Genomic DNA, 24,275 nt, shown 5'->3' with positions numbered 1-24,275 from the left:
GACAGGGGCGGGATTTCGCGCCAAAATGTCGTAATCTGCATCATCTGTATACGTTGTGTATACGTTGCCCAATCACATCGCCGATCATGCACACATGGTACACTACCGGCCAATCACAGCTTATCTGCTCTGGTCTCCAGGAAGCGCCTCCGCTTGGCTACAGTGTTTACCATGGTGAAGGATTTTAACCTCTTAATCCACAAATCCTGGCCAGAAAATTACGTTCTACCATGCGTTCTACCCCTCCACGGATTACTATCGGTCGCGGTGGTTTGCTGGCGCCGCTCCGGTGGTCCGCGGCGGTGGTCCGCGACGACTCCGGACGAAAAACGGCCGAAAAAAGCAATACTGCTACTGACCACTAGTTGAGCAACTTACACAGTATAGCTTTAAGTTGGGCACTTTCAACCTGGAATCCCTATCTTGGGCTAGTTGGGCTTGGGCCTAGGCTCAGTGTAGCCTGACAGCGTGTCGTGGGTTCAAGTCCCGATCCCGACAGCCTTTGCTGCATCTCACTGCCCATCTCTCTCCCACATTTCCTGTCAGCCTACTGTCTAACTATCAATAGGGCATAAAAGACAAAATAAAAAAATAAGGTTTGAGAACAACCTTTATAGCAATTGTATAGCAGACATGTCCGAATACCAGCTCTGACAGTGAGTTGGATCTGATTCCTCTGGTTCCGGAACCAACCCTAATTAAGAGGTTGGCAGCAGAGCTACTGGCACACTAACTAAGACTCACAACAACAGTCCACACATGCTGAGATTGATGCAAAAACATGCTCTTTAATTTAAAGCTACATTTCACGTCTCTCCCGACAGAGAGAGAGGCATTTGCAATTATGTCCAAAACTACAGTAAAAATCACACTGCACGTGCTGTCCCAACCACCCACTGCAGACGTTTATGCCAGGATAATGAACAAGTGAGATTGGTCATTATGGAGAAATAAACCCAGACATGGCGATCATCAGACCCCGATGCAAAGCACAGGGGGTCTTAATCACTGTTTATTTCTCAATAATGGCCAGCTCATGCTCAAGCAAAATGCAGAAACACGTACGCGAGGTGCCACCGACCACTTCATGTTTCAAATACATTTTCCCATTCCCCCCCCCCACTCAGCGACACACCCCGTGGAGGATAGCACTCATTATGGGTATACTGTAGCTCTATAATGAGAAATGTGAAGTCACAGCGACACCGGGGACCGTAGTAAAATGTATTCCCAGGGGGGCCAAATCGAAGCAACGCTGAATGAAATGTAAAATTGCTGGCTACGAGTAAACGCGTTCGTTACGGTGAAATTATTATCCATGTCAGCGATAATGACTCTCGGGTTCGCACGATTCGGAGGTAACTAAGATTAATGCTGGGCTGGGTGTGTACATATGCAATTTTCTCTGGTCCCCTGCCAGATAATATGATGCATGACGAGATGTACATCCATACGTCCTCATCCAACCACTGTCTGTCCAAGTGCTGTCCTGATAATAATAACGCTGGCTTCATAAATCACTGGAGGACTCTTGAGGAGACACCTGGTCTGATTAGGGGGGATGCAGTGGTGTAAAGTAACCAAGTACATGTACTCAAGTACTGTACTTATAGGTACAATTTTGAGTTACAATCTCTTTACTGGAGTATTTCAAAATGTCAATATTTTTACTTTACACTACTACATCTCACAGACAAATATTGCACAATTCACCGCACTACATTTATATGCAAACTTTAGTTACTAGTAGAGATGGACCGATTGCAAAATTCTTGGCCGATACCGATCCACCGGTTTCTTTAGCTAAGAACTAGAAAATAGGGTTGCTCCAATACCCTTTTTTTCAGGCCAAGTAGGCCTACAAGACATACTTGAATTTGAGTACCAATAAGCTAGAAGAACACTAATGTCAAATCAATCACAATAGTACAATATCCAAAATCACAGACAATATCCATGACCATCTGGACTAGGCAGGAGGAAAGCAAGTGACGCATGCTTTTTTCCCCCTTCTTTTTGGAGACGACATTGACACAAGATTATGGAATATATCCTTACATTGCAAAGGTAATCAGCACCATCTGTATTCTGTAGGCTGCCACTAAGTAGACTGGCTGCTACTTGCAAATGTTTACTTTAGTCACAGGACCAGAGCATCATGCTGTGCAGTGCCATAGACACAATTTGCATAAAACCGGTATTTATGTCAGTGACCTGCCGGGCACCGATTCGGCCGGTTTGATATCATACCTGCCGATTTTTTATATTGGCCGATTCCGATGTCCATCCCTAATTATTTGAAGAAGCCGCTGTCCCTCGCCACTGGAGAGATACTGTATATACCATCTTTCTGTGGACTGTTTCCATAGCTCCCATGGATGGTACCTGTGGACCCCCGGCTACAGACCAAGGGTTTCCATCCAATACCACAGTTTTGGGGGGCTTTTCTGAGCCTCTATTTTGATAGATAGTGGAGAAAGACAGCAGTATGGGAGTGACATGCAGCAAATGGTCCGGGACAGCTGGAAATCAAACTGGGGACTCATTGCCCCAAGTGGTACGTGCCACATGATGCAACGTGTTGTGAGCTTGTAGATCTGCAATTTATTTTGAAAGTGCAGAATTTTAAATATTTGTGTGACTATAATCTGGTACAGGTTGATGTTCCCTGGCCCAAAATGCTTTCCGGTGTAGTAGATAAGACAATAACATATTCATTTGGGGTTCCTTGACATGAAAATGTTCAAGAACAACTGGTTTAAATTACATTAGGAAACAAGCCCAAATGATCAACTACACTTTAGAAATAAGCACAAAAAAAATGCAACCACCAACAATTATTTACAAGCAACTTCACAGAAAAACAAGCCCAAAGTCGCTTATAAAATGTGGACATGGCAACACTAGCAACAGTCTGATATGGAGAAATAGCAGACGCTGAATGCAGTCACGTGACCAAAATAATCAAATATTCAACCGAGATAAATCATATTTACATACGCTATACATAGGGTGGTTTAAATAACATTCATTGTATTCATCAAAACAAGTCGTGAGCTTGCAGATCTGCTATTTTGGGCAAAGATATTTGACAGAGCAGGGTGAAAAAAGGAGGGGGGCCCGCCGCCCTACTAGTGCAGTGCCCTGCCCGGTCAACTAAGTATAGGGTTGGAGTGGTTGGGACATCTGTGCTGTCAAACTCAAGCGCAACAATTACAAAATGTAAGTGAATTATAAAAGCGGTAAACGTCTCGGTTATCGTCCCAGCGTGTGACAGCTTGACAGCGCAGGTGTCAAATTAAAGGCAATATGTTCTTGCATCAATCTTCTCAGCATGGGCACCGCGTTGTTTCTTGTAAGGGTTTTAACGTTGACTTCAATCTGTCACTGTCACACACACAAAATTTCTTTGGATTTTTGGGGATGATGTCTTAATTGTAATATGCACGCACACACACATTTTACACATTGATGAGAAAGCAGAAAGTACTTGCATACTTCTCCATAATTGTAGGTTTACAGTTTGTGGGGTTACGGCTATAGACGGTAGAGGCAGGGGGAGACCGTGTAGGAGAGACAGACAGTAGGACAGCTGAGAGGGAGACAGTGTAGGAGAGACAGACAGTAGGACAGCTGAGAGGGAGACAGTGTAGGAGAGACAGACAGTAGGACAGCTGAGAGGGAGACAGTGTAGGAGAGACAGACAGTAGGACAGCTGAGAGGGAGACAGTGTGGGAGAGACAGACTGTAGGACAGCTGAGAGGGAGACAGTGTAGGAGAGACAGGCAGTAGGACAGCTGAGAGAGTGACAGTGTAGGAGAAAAAGACAGTAGGACAGCTGAGAGGGAGACAGTGTAGGAGAGACAGACAGTAGGACAGCTGAGAGGGAGACAGTGTAGGAGAGACAAACAGTAGGACAGCTGAGAGGGAGACAGTGTAGGAGAGACAGACAGACAGTAGGACAGCTGAGAGGGAGACAGTGTAGGAGAAACAGACAGTAGGACAGCTGAGAGGGAGACAGTGTAGGAGAGACAGACAGTAGGAAAGCTGAGAAGGAGACAGTGTAGGAGAGACAGACAGTAGGACAGCTGAGAGGGAGACGGTGTAGGAGAGACAGACAGTAGGACAGCTGAGATGGACAGACAGACAGTAGGTTATTAAAGTGTTGGGTGGAACAGGAAGGCTGATGACACACTTCCATTTAAACTCAAACAAAATGTTGCAACAGAAGGTAACCAAGAAAGAAATAACGGTCCCACTCCTCTCTGAATCACACCTACTCCCTACTTCCCTTTCTACACTACATCCCCCTTTCTTCTCTGGAAATCAAAGCCACGGGATTCTATTGTTATGCATTAAGACCCGAGGCCCGTTCTACGAAAGCCTTCGAAAATCAGTAGTTCTCAAATTGGATCACAGCGCGTCTTTTCCAGGGCTTGGCAAAACACATAACAGCATAACATCTGTTTAGCAGAGTGAGGCGGCTCGTGTGGGACAACGATGGTATGGATTTGTTTGTAACGAAAACTAGTAACGACTAGAAATCCCTTTTGACCGCAAACAAACGGTGTAAAAGCGATAGGCTTATGGGCTCCACTCTATGCTAAGAGGGCTGCTGGGTTCTGCTGGGGCATTTCTGCCTAATAGACACCATGGACAGTCATTTGGGATCAATACAAGTAGGAAAATGAGCCTAGATTTTGCCCTAAAATCACACTAAGCGGTACACAATATCTCTAAAGTGTCATGTCATCAACATGGATCTGTCCCATTTCACATATTCCCTCCTGATTGCCTACCATTGCCTTCTAAAGTTTGTGTATGCGACCTGGCGGTCGCTTATCTCCTGATTAGGGAGTCTTACTACTCAAAAATACTTAGTTTTTTTATCACTGCACAACATTTCAGAGATATCTTCATACAAATGTTAACGGCGTGGCTTTGCAGGAGTCTAGCCTTGTGTAACAGGGTTGGTCTGTGTCTGGATACGGAGCAGGTGTACGTTAGGTGCTCAGCTATAACAATTAACACTCCACAAGGAAAACCACCGAGGTGGAAATATAGTGGCACTCTAAACGGTAAATGATGCAACATATTCTCTTCATCCTTCCAGCTGCTAACGCCTTTCAGCCTGCAGCCGTCATTACAGCAAATGAAGAGAAACTGAGCATATCTATTTTGGTACAAGATATCAATAATAAAGATAACAGGGATACGATATCCCATAACGGCATACAATAGGAACAATATTGCTGAACGCGTGCAATTTCGAAAAAGATTCTTTTTTTGTTTTTGTTTTTTTGATCAACTCGTACATTTATGCAAGTCGTACATCCACATAATCATTTTTACAGGTGATCAAAAGGAATAGGCTGAAGCTGAAAGCTTGTGAATGCCTATCTTACGTATTCATGAATTAAAACATTGATTAGTTATAAGAGTGTTCCGATTTTTTGCAGGCTCATCATTAAAAAATATATAAAAAAAAGAGAAAGGAAAAAGAAAGGAAACAAAAATGTGTACCTAAAAAAATAAAAAACAATAGTCTTGCATCATGCACTGTGTGGAGTGCCACTATTTGCACCTCAGTGGTTTTCAGTGTAGGGTGGGTCTGTGAGTCCAGAGCTAATAACCTCGCGCCAATTTTGAGCATTGGTTGCTTACACAATCCTCCCTTGAAATACATCATCGTTCCTTATTTGGAATCTAAAAGACGTGTCCCTTATTACAGTGGTTCTAAACCTGCGCCCCCCCCAGATGATTAGCTTAATGTGTGCAACATAGTTTTCTCATTCAACAGTAAACAAACCAACAAGTATAGGTGTTTTAGAGTGTATGCACATTTCTAAAGTGACAATTTAAGGTCTTTTTAACACTTCCAAATGTATTTTTTTCATTAAAGTCAAAAGTACTCAACAAACCATACTAGAAAATGATTTTCAAACATTGCCAAATATTAACTAAGAAAAAGGCAAGAAATGTGAAAATAGCTGATCCATAGGCTCACAACAGCTCCCATTGGGAGGCGTTGTGAGCCTGTGGTTATCTGTGGAACTGAGTCAAACTAAATGTAAGGCCTCAACTCCTACAATACCAAGTGCTTGAGAACCACTGCCTTATTGAACTGATACAGGACACATTAGTTCCTTATTCTTTTATACAAGTTCATATTATAGACTATACTATAATACAGGTTGTTGTAACAACTTGAACCCTCTAGACTTAGTAAATTGGACCAGAGTTGTCTCTCTGTACTTGTACCGTTTTGTCTACTCCAAATGTCTTTGCCAAAAATTGCCAATCTACAAGCTCTATTCTTGGTTAATGTTCCCCCCAGAATATGGTTCAAGTGGTTAATATACTAGTATACCAAAACTTTACATAATCCTACAGTGAGATTTGATCATTTTCTGGGCAACCCTTATTTTCCTTAGAAATATGGGACATTTGAATTTCAGGTTGGCAATGGTTTTCTATCCTACCAGGACCTATACTGCTGTCTTTCTAATCTATCCCACCAGGACCTTTACTACTACTACTGTTCTTCGATTCAACTTCCTCTATATCTACCATCCTCTTCCCAGGCCCAGTGATTACACCGTCAGAATGACAGGGTATAGTTTCAGCAAATTATAGTTTTAGTGAACTAAGCCCTGGCTCAGATTTAAATTGTGAAAACAATGCCGTTCTGTACACACACGGACACAAGCCACCTACGAGACAAGAGATAAACGCAGAATCAGCAGACGGAAAACGGTCAGTTGACCCCCAGAACCCAACCTCACTTTCACTTCCCTTCATTTCCCAACAGATTTGTCTGGGTGGAGAAAACCATCACGCTCTGCTCATCATCAACTTAATTAACCCATCAAGACCGGGAAGTATTTTATACTTTAGCTATTTTTGAAAAGTCTTGAAAATGTGTGCAAATCATGTTCAAAGCAAACATCTTTAACTCAAATCTTTGCTACTGGGGGTCCCTGGAACTAAATATTTTGAGATGGTTGTCTGTGGCCAAATAAATGTAATTTTGGTGGTCCTTTCCTTGACATGAAAAAGTTCAAGAACCACTGATTTAGAAGACATTTATAGAACCAGGTAAAAAATATTCAAAGACTTTCACAAATGTTCAAAATTTTTCAAAAAATATCTTCTATTTTTCAATAGTTAAAGTGTAAAATAATGATTAAAGTGGTTAAAATCTAATGCGTTCTCGGTCTGAATGGTTTAATCTGCACCTTCATTCACCCCACAGCTTGTGTCTGCTCATAAACAGCCAGTTCCTTGTTGATCGCACAAGGACAGTTCAGTTCAATCCCCCGTCAGACAAGAGACGATTTGTTTTAATTCTGTGAGGTGAGAGATAAGAGCTGAGACTCCAGGCCAATGTGAGGTTTTAAAATAGGATAAAACAATGTCACAGAGCAGAGCTGAACTCTCGAGGCACCGATGATGTTGGAAAACATCACAAGGACGTGCGTTCAGCTCTTCAACAGGATCTTAAACAGGCTCTAAACCCTTTTGTAGGAGCTGGCTCTGGATCAATTTGATGTTTTCCGCAACCAGGGGTCAAGTTACTACAGGGAGGCTGCTAAATCTTTATGTGATGTGAACCTTTTTTGTTACATTCACCACTTGAACCCTAACATCCCTTTTCTGAGGGGAACATTAGCAGAAAATAGATCTACAAGCTAGCTTTTAGATCTACAAGCTAGCTTGTAGATTGGCTTTTTTTTTGTTGTTGCTATTTTTGACAAAGATCTCGTGTGGGGGGGGAGCTAAATAGTGGTTTTGAGTGGTTAACTGTCTGAAAACACACATTAACATGAATCCCCACACAACGCTCCACAAGTCTATGAATCTATATAAATCTATGAAAAAGTGTGAAGAAAAAAGAGTTGAGCCGTAAGGCAAAGCTCTCTGTCTTTCGAGCAATTTTCGTTCCCACTCTCACCTATGGTCATGAAGTGTGGGTCATGACCGAAAGTATAAGGTCTCGGGTACAAGTGGCCGAAATGAGTTTTCTCAGAAGGGTGGCTGGTATCTCCCTTAGAGAAAGGGTGAGAAGTTCAATCACCCGAGAGAGACTTGGAGTAGAACCGCTGCTCCTTCACTTGGAAAGGAGTCAGCTTAGGTGGTTCAGGCATCTAGTACGGATAGCCCCCCGAGCGCCTTCCTAGGAAGGTCCTCGATGCACGTCCCACTGGGAGGAGACCCCGTGGCAGACCTAAGACCAGCTGGAGGGATTATATCTCCAAACTGGCTTGGAGGGAGTGGAGGAAGTTGCGCAGGATAAGGAAATCTGGAAGTCTCAGTTGGAACTGTTACCCCTGCGACCCGATTCCGGATAAGCGGTTGAAGATGGATGGATGGATGAAAAAGTTTAATGTATCATTTTAATACAATATGTACAGTAGTGCTTCATCTCTCTCTGAGCTAAGGGGTCTTTGGTCTGAAAAACGTTGAAGACGTTGAAGTCTAAACCATTGTTGGAACTGGCTCTAGATCAGTTTGTGTACTATTTTCATCAACAGTCCAAACCTGTGGTGTCCAAACTGTTTTCAAATGGGGCCCATATCTGAAAATATTAAAATACCTTTGGGCCCGTGCATCTTCCATCATACTGCACATTACCGTTCACACACAAATGCATTACAGTGCAATATCAATAGTCTTTTGTTTGCAGTCTAGCCAAATGCAAGTCACTCATCTGCACTTTGAACAAATCAAAACCAATTCAGCCTTTTTTCCCCCCACACAAATAAACTGCACTGCTATTATATTCACACTTCACAGTCAATTGTCTTTTGTCAAATATAAGCAGCGTAGCCAAATGTAACCAGGTGTGAAAAAGGCCTCTACAAACTAAAGCAATAAAAATAGTGTTTTTCTTTCAAATCTTGAGAATGAAATAAAAACAAGCAAGCAGTTAGGAATCCTTACAAATTCCACAGAGAAATAACCTAATAACCTGATAACGTAGATCTACCTCCGTAGGTCTTAACATGTTGGCATTTTCCCTGTTTAAATAAAGGCTGTTTCCTCCTTTGTACATTCGAGTGACCGGATCCTCTATTTTTATCTTGTGTTTTATCCTGTCTAATCCAGGAGCACCCTTGATACTTGATACTATTTTCAACTGCTTGTTTTTGGTGTTCTCAGTCTAAAAACATTGTTGTGGAGCTGACTGCAGGCCAGCGTGTCTGTTCTGGGTGTGTTGTGTAGTTGCTGTTCAGTGGTTTGTCAGAACTTTCCAGTGCCACATGACATGTGCTCCACATTTTCAGTCTAAAAACGACACACACGCGACCACACTGAGGTCTGCTGGATACATTCACTGCAACTTTACAAGCTAATAGTTTCCATGGCAACAGCCCAACTGAATTTAGGAATACATTCAAATGATGTAAGTGGGGTCCGGGCGGGGCCCCCCGGGGGTCCTTGAGGGGGGTTCCAGGGGGTCCTCAGCTAAATGGGTGATACTCTAGTATAGGAACTAAATGGACACTTAGGGGTCTGTAACTCTTGAGCAGTGGTGGAATACCGCAATATAGAAATACTCATTTACAAGTAGAAATTTAACAAAATGTATTTGAATACAAGTATAAAAGTACTGGCATTGCAATAAGTACTTATAGTACCTAAAGTAAAAGTACAAAAAGTTTAAAAATAGCACATCTACAAGCTCACAACACGTTGTGATGCGATGCGTTGTGAGCTTGTAGATCGTCTATTTTCAAATAGAAAAGATATAAAATAGGTTATGTATATTTATAATAATATTATAATTTATATCTGCTAAGTAACTAGTAACTAAAGTTTTCAAATAAATGTGGTGGAATAAAAGTACAATATTTGGATCCTAAGTAAGTAAGTAAAGTACAAATAAAAAGTGTACTTAAGTACAGTACTTGAGTAAATGTACTTACACCACTGCTCTTGAGAATGTACGAATGGAACCAAATGGAAGGGTCCATTTGGTTCCATTCATACACTATGATAGTTATGGGGAGCGGGCCTAACACATAGTACTACTGGGTCCTTGAAATAAATAAAAATCACACCCGTGTGAACTGAGCGGTGGTTCCCCCCCCCCCCCCCCCACCCCCCCCCCCCCCACCCCCCCGTGTGTGTGTGTGTGTGTGTGTGTGTGTGTGTGTGTGTGTGTGTGTGTGTGTGTGTGTGTGTGTGTGTGTGTGTGGCCTGGCCTGAACAACAGCGCCCCTCCCTTAACATGTGTGGTCAGAAAAGGTACTACACCACAGGCTTGAGGCTACATACAGACCCACATACAAACAAACAAACAAACATACCTACACACACGGCCACGCTATGGAGACGGTGTGACCACCGCTCAAAAAGGTTAGAGAATGTGTTCAGATAATGGCAGGTCTAATAACGGCGTGGCCCAAAATGGAGGTACGGTGCGAAATATGGAGGCTCGGGGCATCCCTATATGGAGGTACGGTGCGATTAGCCGCGGACAGACAGAATGACGGACAGACGGACACACAAGACGCTCGTCTAGAGACGTCTCGCCCCTCAGACGCCATGCCGTAAAAAGCCAGCGAAAGCAATGCTATGAGCGCTTCACGCCGTGATTCACTTAAACACCGACATCCTTGAAGGACGCGTTAATAATGAGCAACATAAAGACCGGCATTAAAGTCATCTTACACCTTAACCCATTCAGAGCGGGTACGCGTATCTGTGACACCATTATTTCATGCTTTAACTATTAAAAAAATAGCAGATATACAAGCTCACAGCGCGGCACCGAGTGCCGCGCTGCGAGCTTGTAGATCTGCTATTTTTGAAAAATCTTGAAAATGTGTGCAAATCTTTGAATGTATATATATTTTTTAAAGCAGACATTTGTAACGCAAATCCTTCTTTCTCTTGGTCCCTGGAACTAAATATTTTCAGGTGGGGGTCCGTGGTCAAATACATATAATTCTAGAGGGGGTCCTTGACATGAAAAAGTTTGAGAACCGCTGACAGAGTAACACAGGTTTTTCAGAAAACTGTTAGGATCTAGAATAGGTCTACAGGTCTAAATAACAGGGTTCACACTCTCATTTGTTAAAAGGCAGGACAACATTGTAGGCAGAGGACAATTTCAGGTGCTTTATAAAACAAATATGATATTAACCGAATTACTTAACCGAAGTGACATTGATAAATTCCAAATATTATTAAAGTATTCTGAGGCACCCCTGGACTTGAACAAGGCACCCTAGGGTGCAACAAGGCACCCACTCTGATATGAGGAGCCCTGCTCCATCTAGCCTGCTAAGAGTGCATGTTTTGCAGTGCAACCCGTGCATGCTGGCGGCTGCGTGGGCGACGTTCTGTTTGGACGTTTTAACGACAGGAAGGACCAGCTGAATCACCCGCGGCGAGAGGAAAAACAAACATGGCGTGGGTTGTGAAGTCAGTGTGGTGATGTGGGAATGATAAACACACCATGCTGACTGCTAAGCCACGGAACACAGGGCTTATCGTTTTTAAGAACGGTCATGAAGTGAACAGTCTTTGAAGCGAGCCGGATCTCTGGGATCCGTTCCTTTCAAAGAGCCGTTCAAAAGACTGGCTCATTTTGATTTTAGTTACTAGTTACTTTGTAGATTTTGATTGTTATAATTAGAAATCACTTCAACCCTATATACATTTCGGGCCATATATACGTTTCCGCCATTTGAAAATAGCCATCTACAAGCTCACAATGCATTGTGAGCTTGTAGATCGGCTAGTTTCAAAAGATTTTTCTTCATTTTTCTTCATTGGAAAACTTGTGAAATGGGACATTCTGCAAAATGAGCACTTTCTATTATTGGTAGCTTCAAGTTTTTGATACCAATACTTTTGTACTTTTACTCAAGTACATTTTAATTCCGTACTTCTACTTGTGGCAGAGTATTTCTACGTTGCGATATTGATACTTTTACTTAAGTAAAGAATTTACTCCCCCTCATCAAAAAATCACACCCGTGTGAAGTGGAGCTGTGTGTGTGTGTGTGTGTGTGTGTGTGTGTGTGTGTGTGTGTGTGTGTGTGTGTGTAGATCATGTGTACCGATTTTTGTGACATTTGAAGAAAATATGTAGGAAAAGGAGCAAAAAGTGTGTTTTGGAGAGAATTCAAGATGGCGGAAAATCTATCCTGGCGCAAATGGGCGTGGCCTATATGGGGAGATGCGTCTTGACCCAAGGAATCCAGGGAAAAAAGAATTTTAATTTTCCGATCTACGGTTCAAGAGTTACGGGGCAAAACGTAAAGTGGGCCGTTATAGCGCCACCATGAGGCCGAGTGATGTAATTATTTTTCGATTCATTCTTAAAATCATTATGAATCTCCTCTCCGAGGTTTGAAACTGTAGCTCCTATGGTTTACGAGAGAAAAATACTTGAAAGTGATTTCTTGCATTGTCCCATTATAAGTCAATGGGGAGAATTAAGCGTTGTTTTTTGCCGATTACGTCGGCATGGTAAGGCGGATCGGAACGAAAGGTAATAGAACACCATTCCCGGCCGAGCCGCACATTTTGATGTATATATTGCGCGAGTGGCGTAAATGGTGCGGCACTAGTTACGCGCCGAAGTCAGGCTACATACAGACACACAGACAGACACACACACACACAGACACACAGACCCACACAGCCACGTATAGGGAGCTGCACACAGCTCCAAAAAGGGACGGCTCCCTATAGTGCGAACCGGCTCCCATCGTTGATTTCAAAGAGCCGTTCAATCGACTCGATTCGTTCGCGAACGTCCCACCTCTAATATCAGATACCTCTGCTGTCAACTGTTTCACACAGCAGACCACACCACATGCTATTTTAACAGGACTGTAAATGAGGCGTCACGTTATGTAGAGGTTTTGGTGTGAATAATAAACACCACTTGGAGCTTTAACCACTGACAACGTGGGGTTTGTAGTTTGGGCATGATGTCATTGTAGGCAAACTATTTTCAGATTAAAATGGACAGACACATGGACAGGACAACTGTGACTTAACTGGATAATAGTTGTTATACAACAGGTAGTCGGGCTCTCGATGGAAAACAGGCTCTCCAACCGTGCATATAACGAGCACTACTGCACTGTCTCTCATCAAGTAAAGAAATCAGCTGCGTTTGTCACGAAAGAGAGCAAGCGCTCCTCTCTCCCCATACTATGCTAGGCGGCTAGGCTAGCGGTTTTCTTGTGATGTTCAGGGACATAGTAGCTAAATGTGGCATTAAAAAATTACAAATTCCTATCGAATATCTTAATTACAATGAAATGAAGTTGACGTGTTTTTTTGTTTTGATTATACAGTTGTATAATCGCAATATTACACTCGAGGGTCTGCATTATCACGGTTATCTGGCACTTCAGCCCTGCTTACGGAACTCGTCTGTCGGCTCGTTCCTGCGGCAAGGCTGTCGTGCCAGATAACCGTGTTAATGCACACTCTCTCGTGTAATATTGCTTAATTTCAAGACTCTGGTTTCTAATGACATTCCTAGGGCAGGGTTCTTGTGCTGCTTTCGCTGTGAGCACATGTGTCACTTCTCATATGCTTCTTGCACTGACCAATGGACAGTTTGATTGGCACTGCACTGATACGTACTGTTAAGCAGCATTTAGGTTTGACACACTTATATGTACTGACTGTTATGGACACTTGATTTTTTACAGCGGTTTACCATTGCTCTGTATTATTGATGTGTCGTATTTTTTCGCGGTACACAACTGTACTTTTCCCCCCCCCATACTTTTACCTGTAACTTTGTAACTGTAACTGCTGTGTGTGTGTCTATCTACCCATTTTTCAATTAAATTAGAAATATAAATCTAACATTTTGATAACTTTCACAAACTATGAAGACAGCCGATCTACAAGCTTGTGTGATCGCGTAGTGATCTTCTGAGAATAAGCCAGGGATTAAGTGGTTAAACATCTTTCAGTGAGATGTCCTTCCATCTGGTCATCATCTGTTCAATAGCGTGCAGATGGATGTTCTACGTGGCTCTCACTTTATGTCGGATGGAAACCTTGTATGTCCAAACCCGTTCTGTCATTTTAGATTTTAGCTATTCAATAATAGCAGATATACAAGCTCATAGCGCGTCACTCCATGCTGCGCTTGTAGAAATCACGAAAATCAATGCAAATCTTTGAATACATATATTATTAATTACAAAGATCTTTGCTTCTGGGGGTCCCTGGAACAAAATATCTGGAGATGGGGGGAGTATAACTGCTCCCAAACGTATTCGTCTGCTACAGAACAGACAACGAATCGATCTGATGCTCCCATGCCAGGTTTTTATTTTCCAAAGAGAGATGCCGTGAAATGCTGTGAATGAAAACCCCTGTGAGCAATCTGAGCATCAGTCCATTCATTTTCCGTTCTGTACCAGAAGATTACGTTGGGGAGCAGTTATAGGGAAATATGTGTGCGCCTTCTGCACTAGTTAGCTTCTTTATCTTCTATTCTTGAAGAGACCATTTTGCCAGGAAAAGAGCCCCTTCTGCCACTATATATCTCTTTGTTCTGACATGCAAGCCCAAACCCAACAGGTGATTTTAATGTTACTGTGATTAATCACGTGATTTCCCCTGCAATATAATGACATGACCTGAACTGTAGATGGCACACAAGTCAAAATAGGCTTGTGAGCTTGCCATTTTCACTATGTTTGTGTGACACTCTAGACTTGTATGATGAAGTAGGACATTCATATACAACACCAAAACAGTAGTAGTACAATACTTCCTTCTTCTTTTCACTATCATAAACCATACTACTGTCATCAGTGATGTTACTAGGTTTTCAATGTAATGGGTCCCGGGACCCACAGGTGGTCATTCAAATGGGTCCCAGAAAAGTTTTATGAGTCCTCAATACAATGTCTTCGAGCGCTGTGAGCTTGTAGATCGGCTATTTTCAAAATGTTTGCCTATTTCTTATATTTATTTTACAATTTGGCTAATGTTTGAACTTAGAACTACTAAAACTACTAAAACATGTGCCCCTAATGAATTTGGGCACGCAAAATGGCGTCTGACGTCGGTGGAATCAAAACATTGACGTTTCTATCGCCTGTTTAAGACTTTCTACGTGGATTTTATTTGTGTTAACGTAGGGTAAAGTAGGATGCTTTCACCCATGAACAATGGTGGTGTCTGTGGAATTTTAAAATGTTTTTCTTTTACCGCAACCCCGCAAATTATTTTAACATGGACTCCAATGGAGGCGCATCCCCGGGACCCCAGGACCATGACATGAATGAGTCCCTGGGCGACTTGAATGAGTTTTTGATGCGGGATGCGCACGTAATGACATCACTGTGTCATTCATGTATACTCTGTATATTCTGTATTATCAATTATTTTCCCATCATATACTGTGCAATCTCTTTAACACATTGACCGCCATTTTAACATACCTCCGTACTCCCACCTGCCATTCGTCTCCATAGACTTCCATGTAATTGGGTGTGCACGGATCATGCACACCCATGCCTAGATAATGCACCACGTGTGTCCACATTGCTCACAGCTTTCAAACAAAAAAATCCGAATGGAAATCCGTTCAGGCATTCATGAGATAACAGCCACTATGTTTAACAAAGATGGCTGCCAAGCTTGAAAGATGGGGTTGCTATGGGGGTTAAACATGCAATTTCGCGATTGCTATCATGCCTACTCCATTTTTGGGGGTCAAAAATTTTTTTTGAAAAAATTTTTTTTTGAATTTTTTGAATTTTTTTTTTTTTAATTCTCGGGACTATCGGGCCTGGCGGGGAAAGACATTGGAATAATCTCGGGCCTGGCAGGGAATGAGTTAATGTTGCTAAACGTTATTTTTTGCATTATACCTTGTTACTATATTCTGTATGTTTAATTTAACACATTCTGCAGAGCATGTCAGGCCAATGTTTCACATCCTTATATGAGTGAGTGACAAAACAAAAACAACCCTCTCTATATGTTTGAAAAACCACATGAAACCTAGCGTCCATATCGTCACTGTTGGGGCAGGAACCTTGCATCTCCAAATTTCATAAATGTATGTTTGTTTTCTAAATCTTCAAAGTATCTAAATCTAAAGTAGTGAAGTAGTGAAAATATCTACAAGCACACAACGCCTCGCGATGTGAGGTGTGGTGTCGTGTGCTTGTTTGAGTCTTTTTTGAGTGTTTTCACCATTTTAAATCGTTTTTAAAATTATAACAAAAAAGCAAGGTTTTGGATATACAAGGTTTCCAGCCGACAACGATGTCACTGGTGGATGGATTTGACCCGCCCGCAGCTCTCCTATGAGACCCAGACTGAAGTAGAATTTTTTTTTGCTAATACCCTGAAAAAAATATATATATGTTTTTCTGGGTATTTTCCTCCTGTATAGAAAGTCGATGGGAGCCCAACTTGATTTGGCCGCTGTGGCGACCCCGAAGGTCGCCGACTCGGGTGCCCTAGCTAAATCATTAGAGCATGCCCTGGGCTACATCTGTGCAAAATTTGGCGCTTTTAGACTAATATAGCACGAAATGGCCGTGTTATCTCCCTAATGCCCCCGACTATATTCTGAGGAGAACTTTAGCCAAAAATAGCCGATCTACAAGCTCGGCTTGGTAAAAAAAAGAGCAGACCAAGTACAGAGTGAAAGGTCAAGTTAACCAAAAACACAAATCCAACATAGACTGCATGACAGTGCTGTCAAACAAGTCCATGAATCCATCTATGAAATCGATGAAAATCTGCATCACGACACATTTACAGTATACAATGTAGAGGGGGTACCTGATTCATCTCTCTCTCAGCTAAGGGGTCCTTGGCCTGAAAACGTTGAAGACCCTTGAACTACACTTTAGAAATAGACCCAAAGAAAAGGTTCTATAGCCTTTGGGGAGCCTGGTCAACATAAGTACATAAGTGGTTGAATGTAACTGTTTCTTTGTGTCTGGCTAGTGGCTACAAACTGCTTCAATAATAATAAACTCCAGTTCCTCCATAATAAACTGGCAGCAAACCCTTTCTTTAAGAGGACTGAGGCGATGAAACAGTGAAAGAAACCATGCATCAGTGCAGACTGTAAACTCATTACGCTTGTTTCCTTGTAAACACTTCTACAATCACGCTTACAGTAAAAACAGGCTTCTTCCCAATCCGAACAGCACATTATTTACATATGACAAAAGCCAGAGGTTTTATATCGCCTGCTATCTGACGAAATCCCTCCAAATCCCCTTTTTTCCTCCCCTTTACATAAAACCTTGTTTCTCATTAAACAGGAACCTCTGGCATGCAACATTATTCAATTAAACTTCATTGAATTGGAACTGCTACTACATTCTGATCTGCCAGGGACCCGTGTCACTGATTAAGCTCTTGAAAAGGGGGACTGTGTGTCTCCCGAGTCAGTGACACACAAAAGCAGAACAGTCAACCCTAGCATCCCCATTTTCTGGGGGAGACAGCAGCTGATCTAGAAGCTAACGATGCGGTGTGAGATTGTAGATCGTCTATTTTCGGTGAAGAGATTTGGCGTAGTGGTGGAGGGGGAAAAAAGGAGGATGCCTGGGGGACAAGTATGTAGGGTTTAAGTGGTTAAAAACCTCTGTTCTATTCGTGTCCATTAGGACACTAACTGAAAGTCTCACACAGACACGCAACGCTGTCTGTCTGTCTTTGGGTGCGTTCGGAAACCCGCACCGGGTGTGTGCTCAGTGTAGTGAGTGCAGTGGGCGTGACTTGGAGAGTGCGTTCAGTGTGGCTTATTTACGAACGACCAGTTTTAACAGGCAGCTGTGTGCTTTTTCACTCTGAACTCTGAAGGTAAACTTTCTGAAAAGCAGCAGTTGCTGAGTATGCTAACGTAACGTTGCTATTAGGAGATGTAGGTCTAATTCACAACATTGGCATACCTGCTGTTAATTTACATGTTGATGTGTGTGAAACTATCAAGCCCAAACGACCAATTAAGCTGCAAGTGCTGTATTTTGCCGTCATTTCCTCCATTGTTCACAGCTGAGAAGCATTCGAGACATGGCCATGGAAACCAACCAATCAGAACACCGCACCACACCACCACACCGCCAAACCCCATCTTCTGAGTAGGGTTGGTGAGTGCGTGCACTCAACACACTAGTGCGCCGCGCACTGGATTTCCGAACGACAACGCACCAAGTGCACCGAATAAACGAATGACAACATGGCACACCAGTGCGTTGAGTGCGCATTTCCGAACGCACCCTTTGTGTCTCTCTGTCCTGCGACCTTTCGTTTGCCAACAGGTCTCAGCTGCGTGTATCTATTCTGCATCTAGCTTAAGGCAAGACCCAAATTCAGAGTGAACATTTTTAACTAACCTTTGCTCCTTGAACAAAATGACATTGTCAGATTCTACAAATGTCTCCTAAATCCTAATAGTTTTCTGAAAAAACGATAAATTATATGTATTTGGCCGCGGACCCCCATCTCAAAATATTTTGTTCCAGGGAACCCCAGAATCAAAGATTTGAGTTAAACATGTTCATTGTTCACTCTAAATTTGGGTCTATTCTGCATCTAGCTTAAGGCCTCAGACCTGTTGGCAAACCCGCACACGCATCTGTCCTACAGACACTAACAACACGTGTCTGCCTGTCTATCCTACAGTCAAACAACAAAACTAAGACAAATGACTTATTTTCCCTCCATTACCAAATAACACAGGCTACTGGTGTGAGTCCCAAGAGACAGTGTTGTTTCAGAGTTTTTAAAAGGTTGTAATCTTTGTTGATAAGAAAGCTGGTCATCAACGACGTGAGACCAGTAAAAACTGCTCACACACAAAGGACAGTTTGTGGAGCTAAACGTCTGTCTGTCTGTCTGTCTGTCTGTCTGTCTGTCTGTCTGTCTGTCTGTCTGTCTGCCGCCGGCCGTGAGAACAGAGTAGACCTGGACCGTTCTCACAACAAGTTAACATCAGTCACTTTTAAGGAACTCAGCAACAACAAGGAAATAAACCCTACAACTATTACTATTATATATCGTCACTCTTGGGCAGAAACCTTGTATTTCCATATTTCAATGAAAGGTATTAATAAGCTAAAAATAACTTGCATTGGATCAATTGGAAACCCCTTCTTTCCCCTTTCCTGAGAAGTAACAATTTTGGACATAAGGTTTCCACCCGACAGTGATATGTTATTATAGACTATAGTAGGGACGAACAATATTAGATAAAATTTGCATTGCAATATGTTTGGTTTTTGTCATATACTGTATATAAATATACAGTATGTACATAAAGCAGTTAGATCATTTCACCAGATACATAGCCTACATGTATATGCATATCTGTATCTAAACTTTACTCTTATTTTCAAATATGTATTGATTGTAGAGGGTGAAAAAAGGCGGTTGACTCAACAGTCAACATGACAAGTCTGTGAACGCAGCAACGTGTGTGCAAGGTCAGTTAACCAGAAATCATTGTCATCACTGTGTTATAATGTATCAGATGAACTGCACTGTTTCCCTTCCAGATTAGTCATGAAAAAATGGGAACCTTGCTATATTTCCTTTCTACCAAGAAGTACAATTATTTTAGTACCATGTGATTGACTAACTCAATTTTCCTTCGCTAGCTACCGTACAATGCAACCGTTTGCAATGGGACTATTGCACATGTGTGCTGTGCGCTCTCAATTCTGGAATGATAAAGAGTGCAGCCTTGGAATATATACTGTAGAGACTATTATACTGTTAAGGCCGTTCCAGCGGGTCTCCAGCTAAAAGACTCCACCTAAACCTAACCCTAACCCTAAACCTAGCCTGGGATCGCTTCACATATTGGGCTTTGATCGGGTCAGTAGCAGAAACCACTCTACGTCATGTTGTAGTCCTTAAAGGACTACACTTTGGCCGGAACTATCAAGCTGGAAACAGTTTTAACCCTTTTAACGCTTAATTGCTGCTCAAGGACATACTTTTTTGGCCTACGTATTTAAACCCCTTGATGCGGCGTAGTTTTGCTTTTGGAAAATTCGTTTGGTATCTTTGGCATCTTTTAGGTCAACTCGTAGTGACTGGCAAGACAACACTAGGCTACTCGAGCATTTTAATAGGGATTGGGGAAACAAACGGGGGGAACCAAAACAAAGACCGGATCAAACGGCCCGTTGTCAACGAATACCAGGCTTTCTTCCGAGGTGGAAAGTATGGTGACGCAAGGTTACCCTAAACCTAACCCTTAGTCAGACAAATGGGACGTAGGAATATCGATATTTCCCCTACCTAGTAAATAGACAGTAAAGGAATTCAGGACTTCATTGTCCCCTTGGGGACATGTGTCCTCTGCAGTGAGCAGCCACAGTACAGACTAACTCCACTTGTGTTGTAATGACAGTACCTTGGTAAAGAGGCTATACAGCGTAAGAGAGTATGCATGTATTTTATAGTGTAGGACAGGGGTGCCCAAATGGTAGATTGTTATCAAAGGCTGTGCAGGTAGATCACATGACATGCCCCCAATTAAGATATGTATATCCACCTGTTTCCGCAAACATTTACTGGAGCATTATGTGTAGGACACTTCCGGTAAACAGCAGATATACAAGCTCACGTCGCGTCGCAGATGAAACCGTTGTGAGCTTGTAAAGATACACTCGGCTGGGAAGCTCCGTGCAACTTCAGCGCAATGCATGATGGGACGTTGGAAAGTTGTGGATAAACAAAAATCACAAAAGCCCTCTTTTTGGCATCTGTCACTTTAATTAAGGGGACTTGCAGTGATTGACATCAAGAAGTGCCTGTCAGCTCATGGCTTCTAAAGTCACAATCCAATGCTTTGTTTTCAAGAGTCAGTAGCACTGAAAAGAACCCAAAAACCTACCACTCCCATGCAGAATGGGATGAAGACTTTTACCCCTCTATTTCCCATTCCAAGTGTGTTTGTCTTATAAGTAACGCCAGTGCTGCTATTCCAAAGCCCACATTTTTTGGGGGTGGGTAGATCATGTTGAGCTGGTCGTTTTAAAAGTAGCTCTCGAGCCAAATAAGTGTGGGCACCCCTGGTGTAGGAGGAAAGCGGCGCATCCCGCAGGAAAGCCTAACACAACATGCAAACTCCACACAGATGTACAACTCCACAGGGGTTCCAACACAGGACCTTGCTGTGAGGCAACACTGCTAACCACTGCACCATCACTCATTAGTCATTACGGGTTCTGGGGACACCCAGGGGTCCGTAACGGGGTACCCGGGGGTCCCCAGCTAAACGATTGATGGGAACCAACAGGTCTGTAAGTCTATGTACCTGTACACAAGATGTAACAATAAAGCACAACCTTGAATTTAAAGTGTACATTAGATTCCCACAGTCTCAGATGAAATAAAATAAAAATAAGACATTTTATCAAATTGGGGTCTGTGTCTGTGATCTAACGCATATTGTCGCTGTCGGTTGTGTTGTGCTTTTTGGTAAACTATTCTACTTGATCATTCTACAACGTCACACAAAAGCATCACAAAAGCGTTCAAGTTTCCGAGATCGGATACTTTTGCTTCTGAAAAAGTAACAGTTTTGGACTTGACAGGGTTTCCACCCGACAAAGACGATATCAAAAATGAAATCTAAACAATACAAGTTGGAGGATCACTTCTACTTACCACTTCGGCCACTTTGAGCAGACATCGCAGCGTGGACAGTATCTCTGTGGGGACGACAAAGCACTTCTTGGACTTCACGGGTTCTGTGGTCTGGTTGTACACGTCACCTCCTTGATCACCCATAATGGACCTGGATGGGAAGGGACCACCACAGTAGAACTTACTTCAACAGGTTCTCACATTTGTTTGTCTCAGGTCACCCCTTGTCAACAACTTGTCACCCAAGGCATCCCTGGAACATTACTTAGCCTGGTAAGTAATATGTTTTGGTAAAAACAAGTTTGTTGTTAAAAGATTAAAGGAGTAGTTCACCCCCAAAATGACTGTTTTTTCCCAATTGATTAGTCATGCCAAGGAGACAATATATATATTTTTTTGTATTTGTCGCATTCACAAGAGACAAAATAGATTATAGTAAATTTACGCCCATTGATACTGAATGGGGACCCAAATGCATGGGCCTGGATGGGGACCCAAATACAAGGCCCTGGATGGGGACCCAAATGCATTTGGGTGAGAATCAATGGGGGTATGGGGGTACATTTACCCCCATTGAGACAGGGACCCTGTCTCTGGAGCTCTTTGATAAACAGAAAATACATTTTCAGGTGGGGTTGCCCATTTCAGCCAATCAGGAGAGAGTAGCCTACCCATTCATCAGCTTCAGCTTGCTAGTGTGCCTGTGCTCATTATTTTGTTTATGTTCTGATTTCACTAGTTTATCCTGTATTCCATGAGTTCTCGCTCATGATTGGATAAAAGTCGTATCCCAATCTGAACATGCATTTTCCGTTTACTAAAAGAGCTGGAGAGACCCGGCCTGCCCTGGCTGCTGGCTGTAACTGAACACTCGTGGGCGTGGCAAGAATATCTGAGTACAGAGCATTGTAATACTTATTTTGACAAACCCTCCCTGACACTAGCTAGCCTATACCTTTAAGCCAAAGTTGCAGCTGAATAATAAAGTGGAAACAGAAAATGAAAGTGCTCTGTAGACCATGCAGACAGGTCACACCCACATCATGTTCAATAATAACCTCCAGAACTATGTAATAACGTGTCTCATTTAACACGAAATACGACTTTATTATGCTTCGTTGTCGTACGGCGGTGTCGCTCGCCGAAAACTAGCCGATTCGCAGCTCACAACACAATACCTAGGCTATGCGTCGACGCATTGTGGGCTTGCAGATCGGGGATTCGGCTAGCGAACACCGCCTTAAGACGTACTAGCCATAAATTATAACTACCAGGAGCGGATGCTAATATGCGGAGGTTATGTCTCTCCTGGAGTTATAAGCCAGAGTCATATGGCTCTCGCTGGATGAGCCCCAACGTCCATACTACGCTCAAAACATGTACATATCAATAAGTTGCTCACCGATCCGTCGAAACAGCTTTATATCTACCGGATCGCCCACTCGTTGGCATGTGTTAGTCCATATGTTTCTAATAAATTAATGTTTACTAAAACTTCACCGAGTCTCACGTTTCCTCGTCGCCTTCAGAACGCTTCAGAACTACAGAACGTTGGAATACTTCCGCATACAAAAACGTCATGTCCTAGTATGAGCGAATCGCAACGGCGATCAACGTCACGTGATATGTAGCCTCGCGTAGCCAGGCTTTTACTCATCTCGCGTGATATGTTCGGCCATTTTTACCCAAGCAGTTCAAAAACAAGGAAAGCGAAGAGACTCGGTGAAGTTTTAGTAAACATTAATTTATTAGAAACATATGGACTAACACATGCCAACGAGTGGGCGATCCGGTAGATATAAAGCTGTTTCGACGGATCGGTGAGCAACTTATTGATATGTACATGTTTTGAGCGTAGTATGGACGTTGGGGCTCATCCAGCGAGAGCCATATGACTCTGGCTTATAACTCCAGGAGAGACATAACCTCCGCATATTAGCATCCGCTCCTGGTAGTTATAATTTATGGCTAAAGACGTACAGTAGCGGGTAGCCAACATACAATATCGGAATATCGATTTTACATTGTGTGTAAATAGAGGATCCGTGAAATAAAACGGCTTATGGTCGCGATCGATTCTGTAGACGACAGCCTGCTATTAAAAAAAAGAAAGAAAAAAAAACACAGTTTCGTTTTGCTAAACAAAGTGGTAAAAAGTCAAGATCAAGAGAAAGTAGATAATACACGGGCTTCCATATGTACTCACCTTTCTTTATGTTTCTTTATTATCCTTTTCCACGATCACTGGACTGTGTGTTTTTGTTTGGATCTTCTTTGATCAGAGGTGATGTTCGCTACTTTGTCTCCAGTCCAGTAGTTGTTGTGTGGATCATTTGAACTTCCGCGTGTGTCGCCTGTTAGTGAGTTTCTATCTATCTCCACCCCTCCCTGGCTCCCTCCCCTGCATGGAACAAAGTAACTCCTATTTTTACTCGAGTAAAAAGCAGCGGCGTCAGTTCAGAAAAGGCTAGGGTATGGCAACATGACTGGTGTCTTCGCGCGCGTGCAAGACACCAGTCATGTTGCCATACCTTAGCAACAGGCACAATTAAAAGTACAGTTTATTATTTTCCCCCTGTAGCCAAGGTATGGCAGATGCCATAGCTTGCCATACCCAATTGACGCCTCTGGTAAAAAAAAGT

At 42.6% G+C, this 24,275-nt stretch overlaps 1 protein-coding gene across 1 annotated transcript in view; it reads right to left on the bottom strand.

The window, feature by feature from the left end:
* Window positions 1-23,972, bottom strand: part of cmtm6 (CKLF-like MARVEL transmembrane domain containing 6) — a 36,749-nt gene extending 12,777 nt beyond the window's left edge. Inside the window, exons 1-2 of the mRNA XM_080737612.1 lie at window positions 23,840-23,972; window positions 21,655-21,784 (exon numbers count right to left, since the gene is read on the bottom strand). Of these exons, the coding sequence (XP_080593738.1) occupies window positions 21,655-21,777 (123 nt within the window). The 5' untranslated portion in view covers window positions 21,778-21,784; window positions 23,840-23,972. The remainder of the gene's footprint in view (window positions 1-21,654; window positions 21,785-23,839) is intronic.
* Between the last annotated feature and the right edge of the window lie 303 nt (window positions 23,973-24,275).

The sequence above is a fragment of the Nannobrachium achirus genome (genome assembly GCF_963921795.1).
Source record: "Nannobrachium achirus genome assembly, chromosome: 2".
Lineage (NCBI taxonomy): Eukaryota > Metazoa > Chordata > Actinopteri > Myctophiformes > Myctophidae > Nannobrachium > Nannobrachium achirus.
Note: the sequence above shows the minus strand (reverse complement) of the source record. Positions and strands in the feature narration are given on the sequence as shown.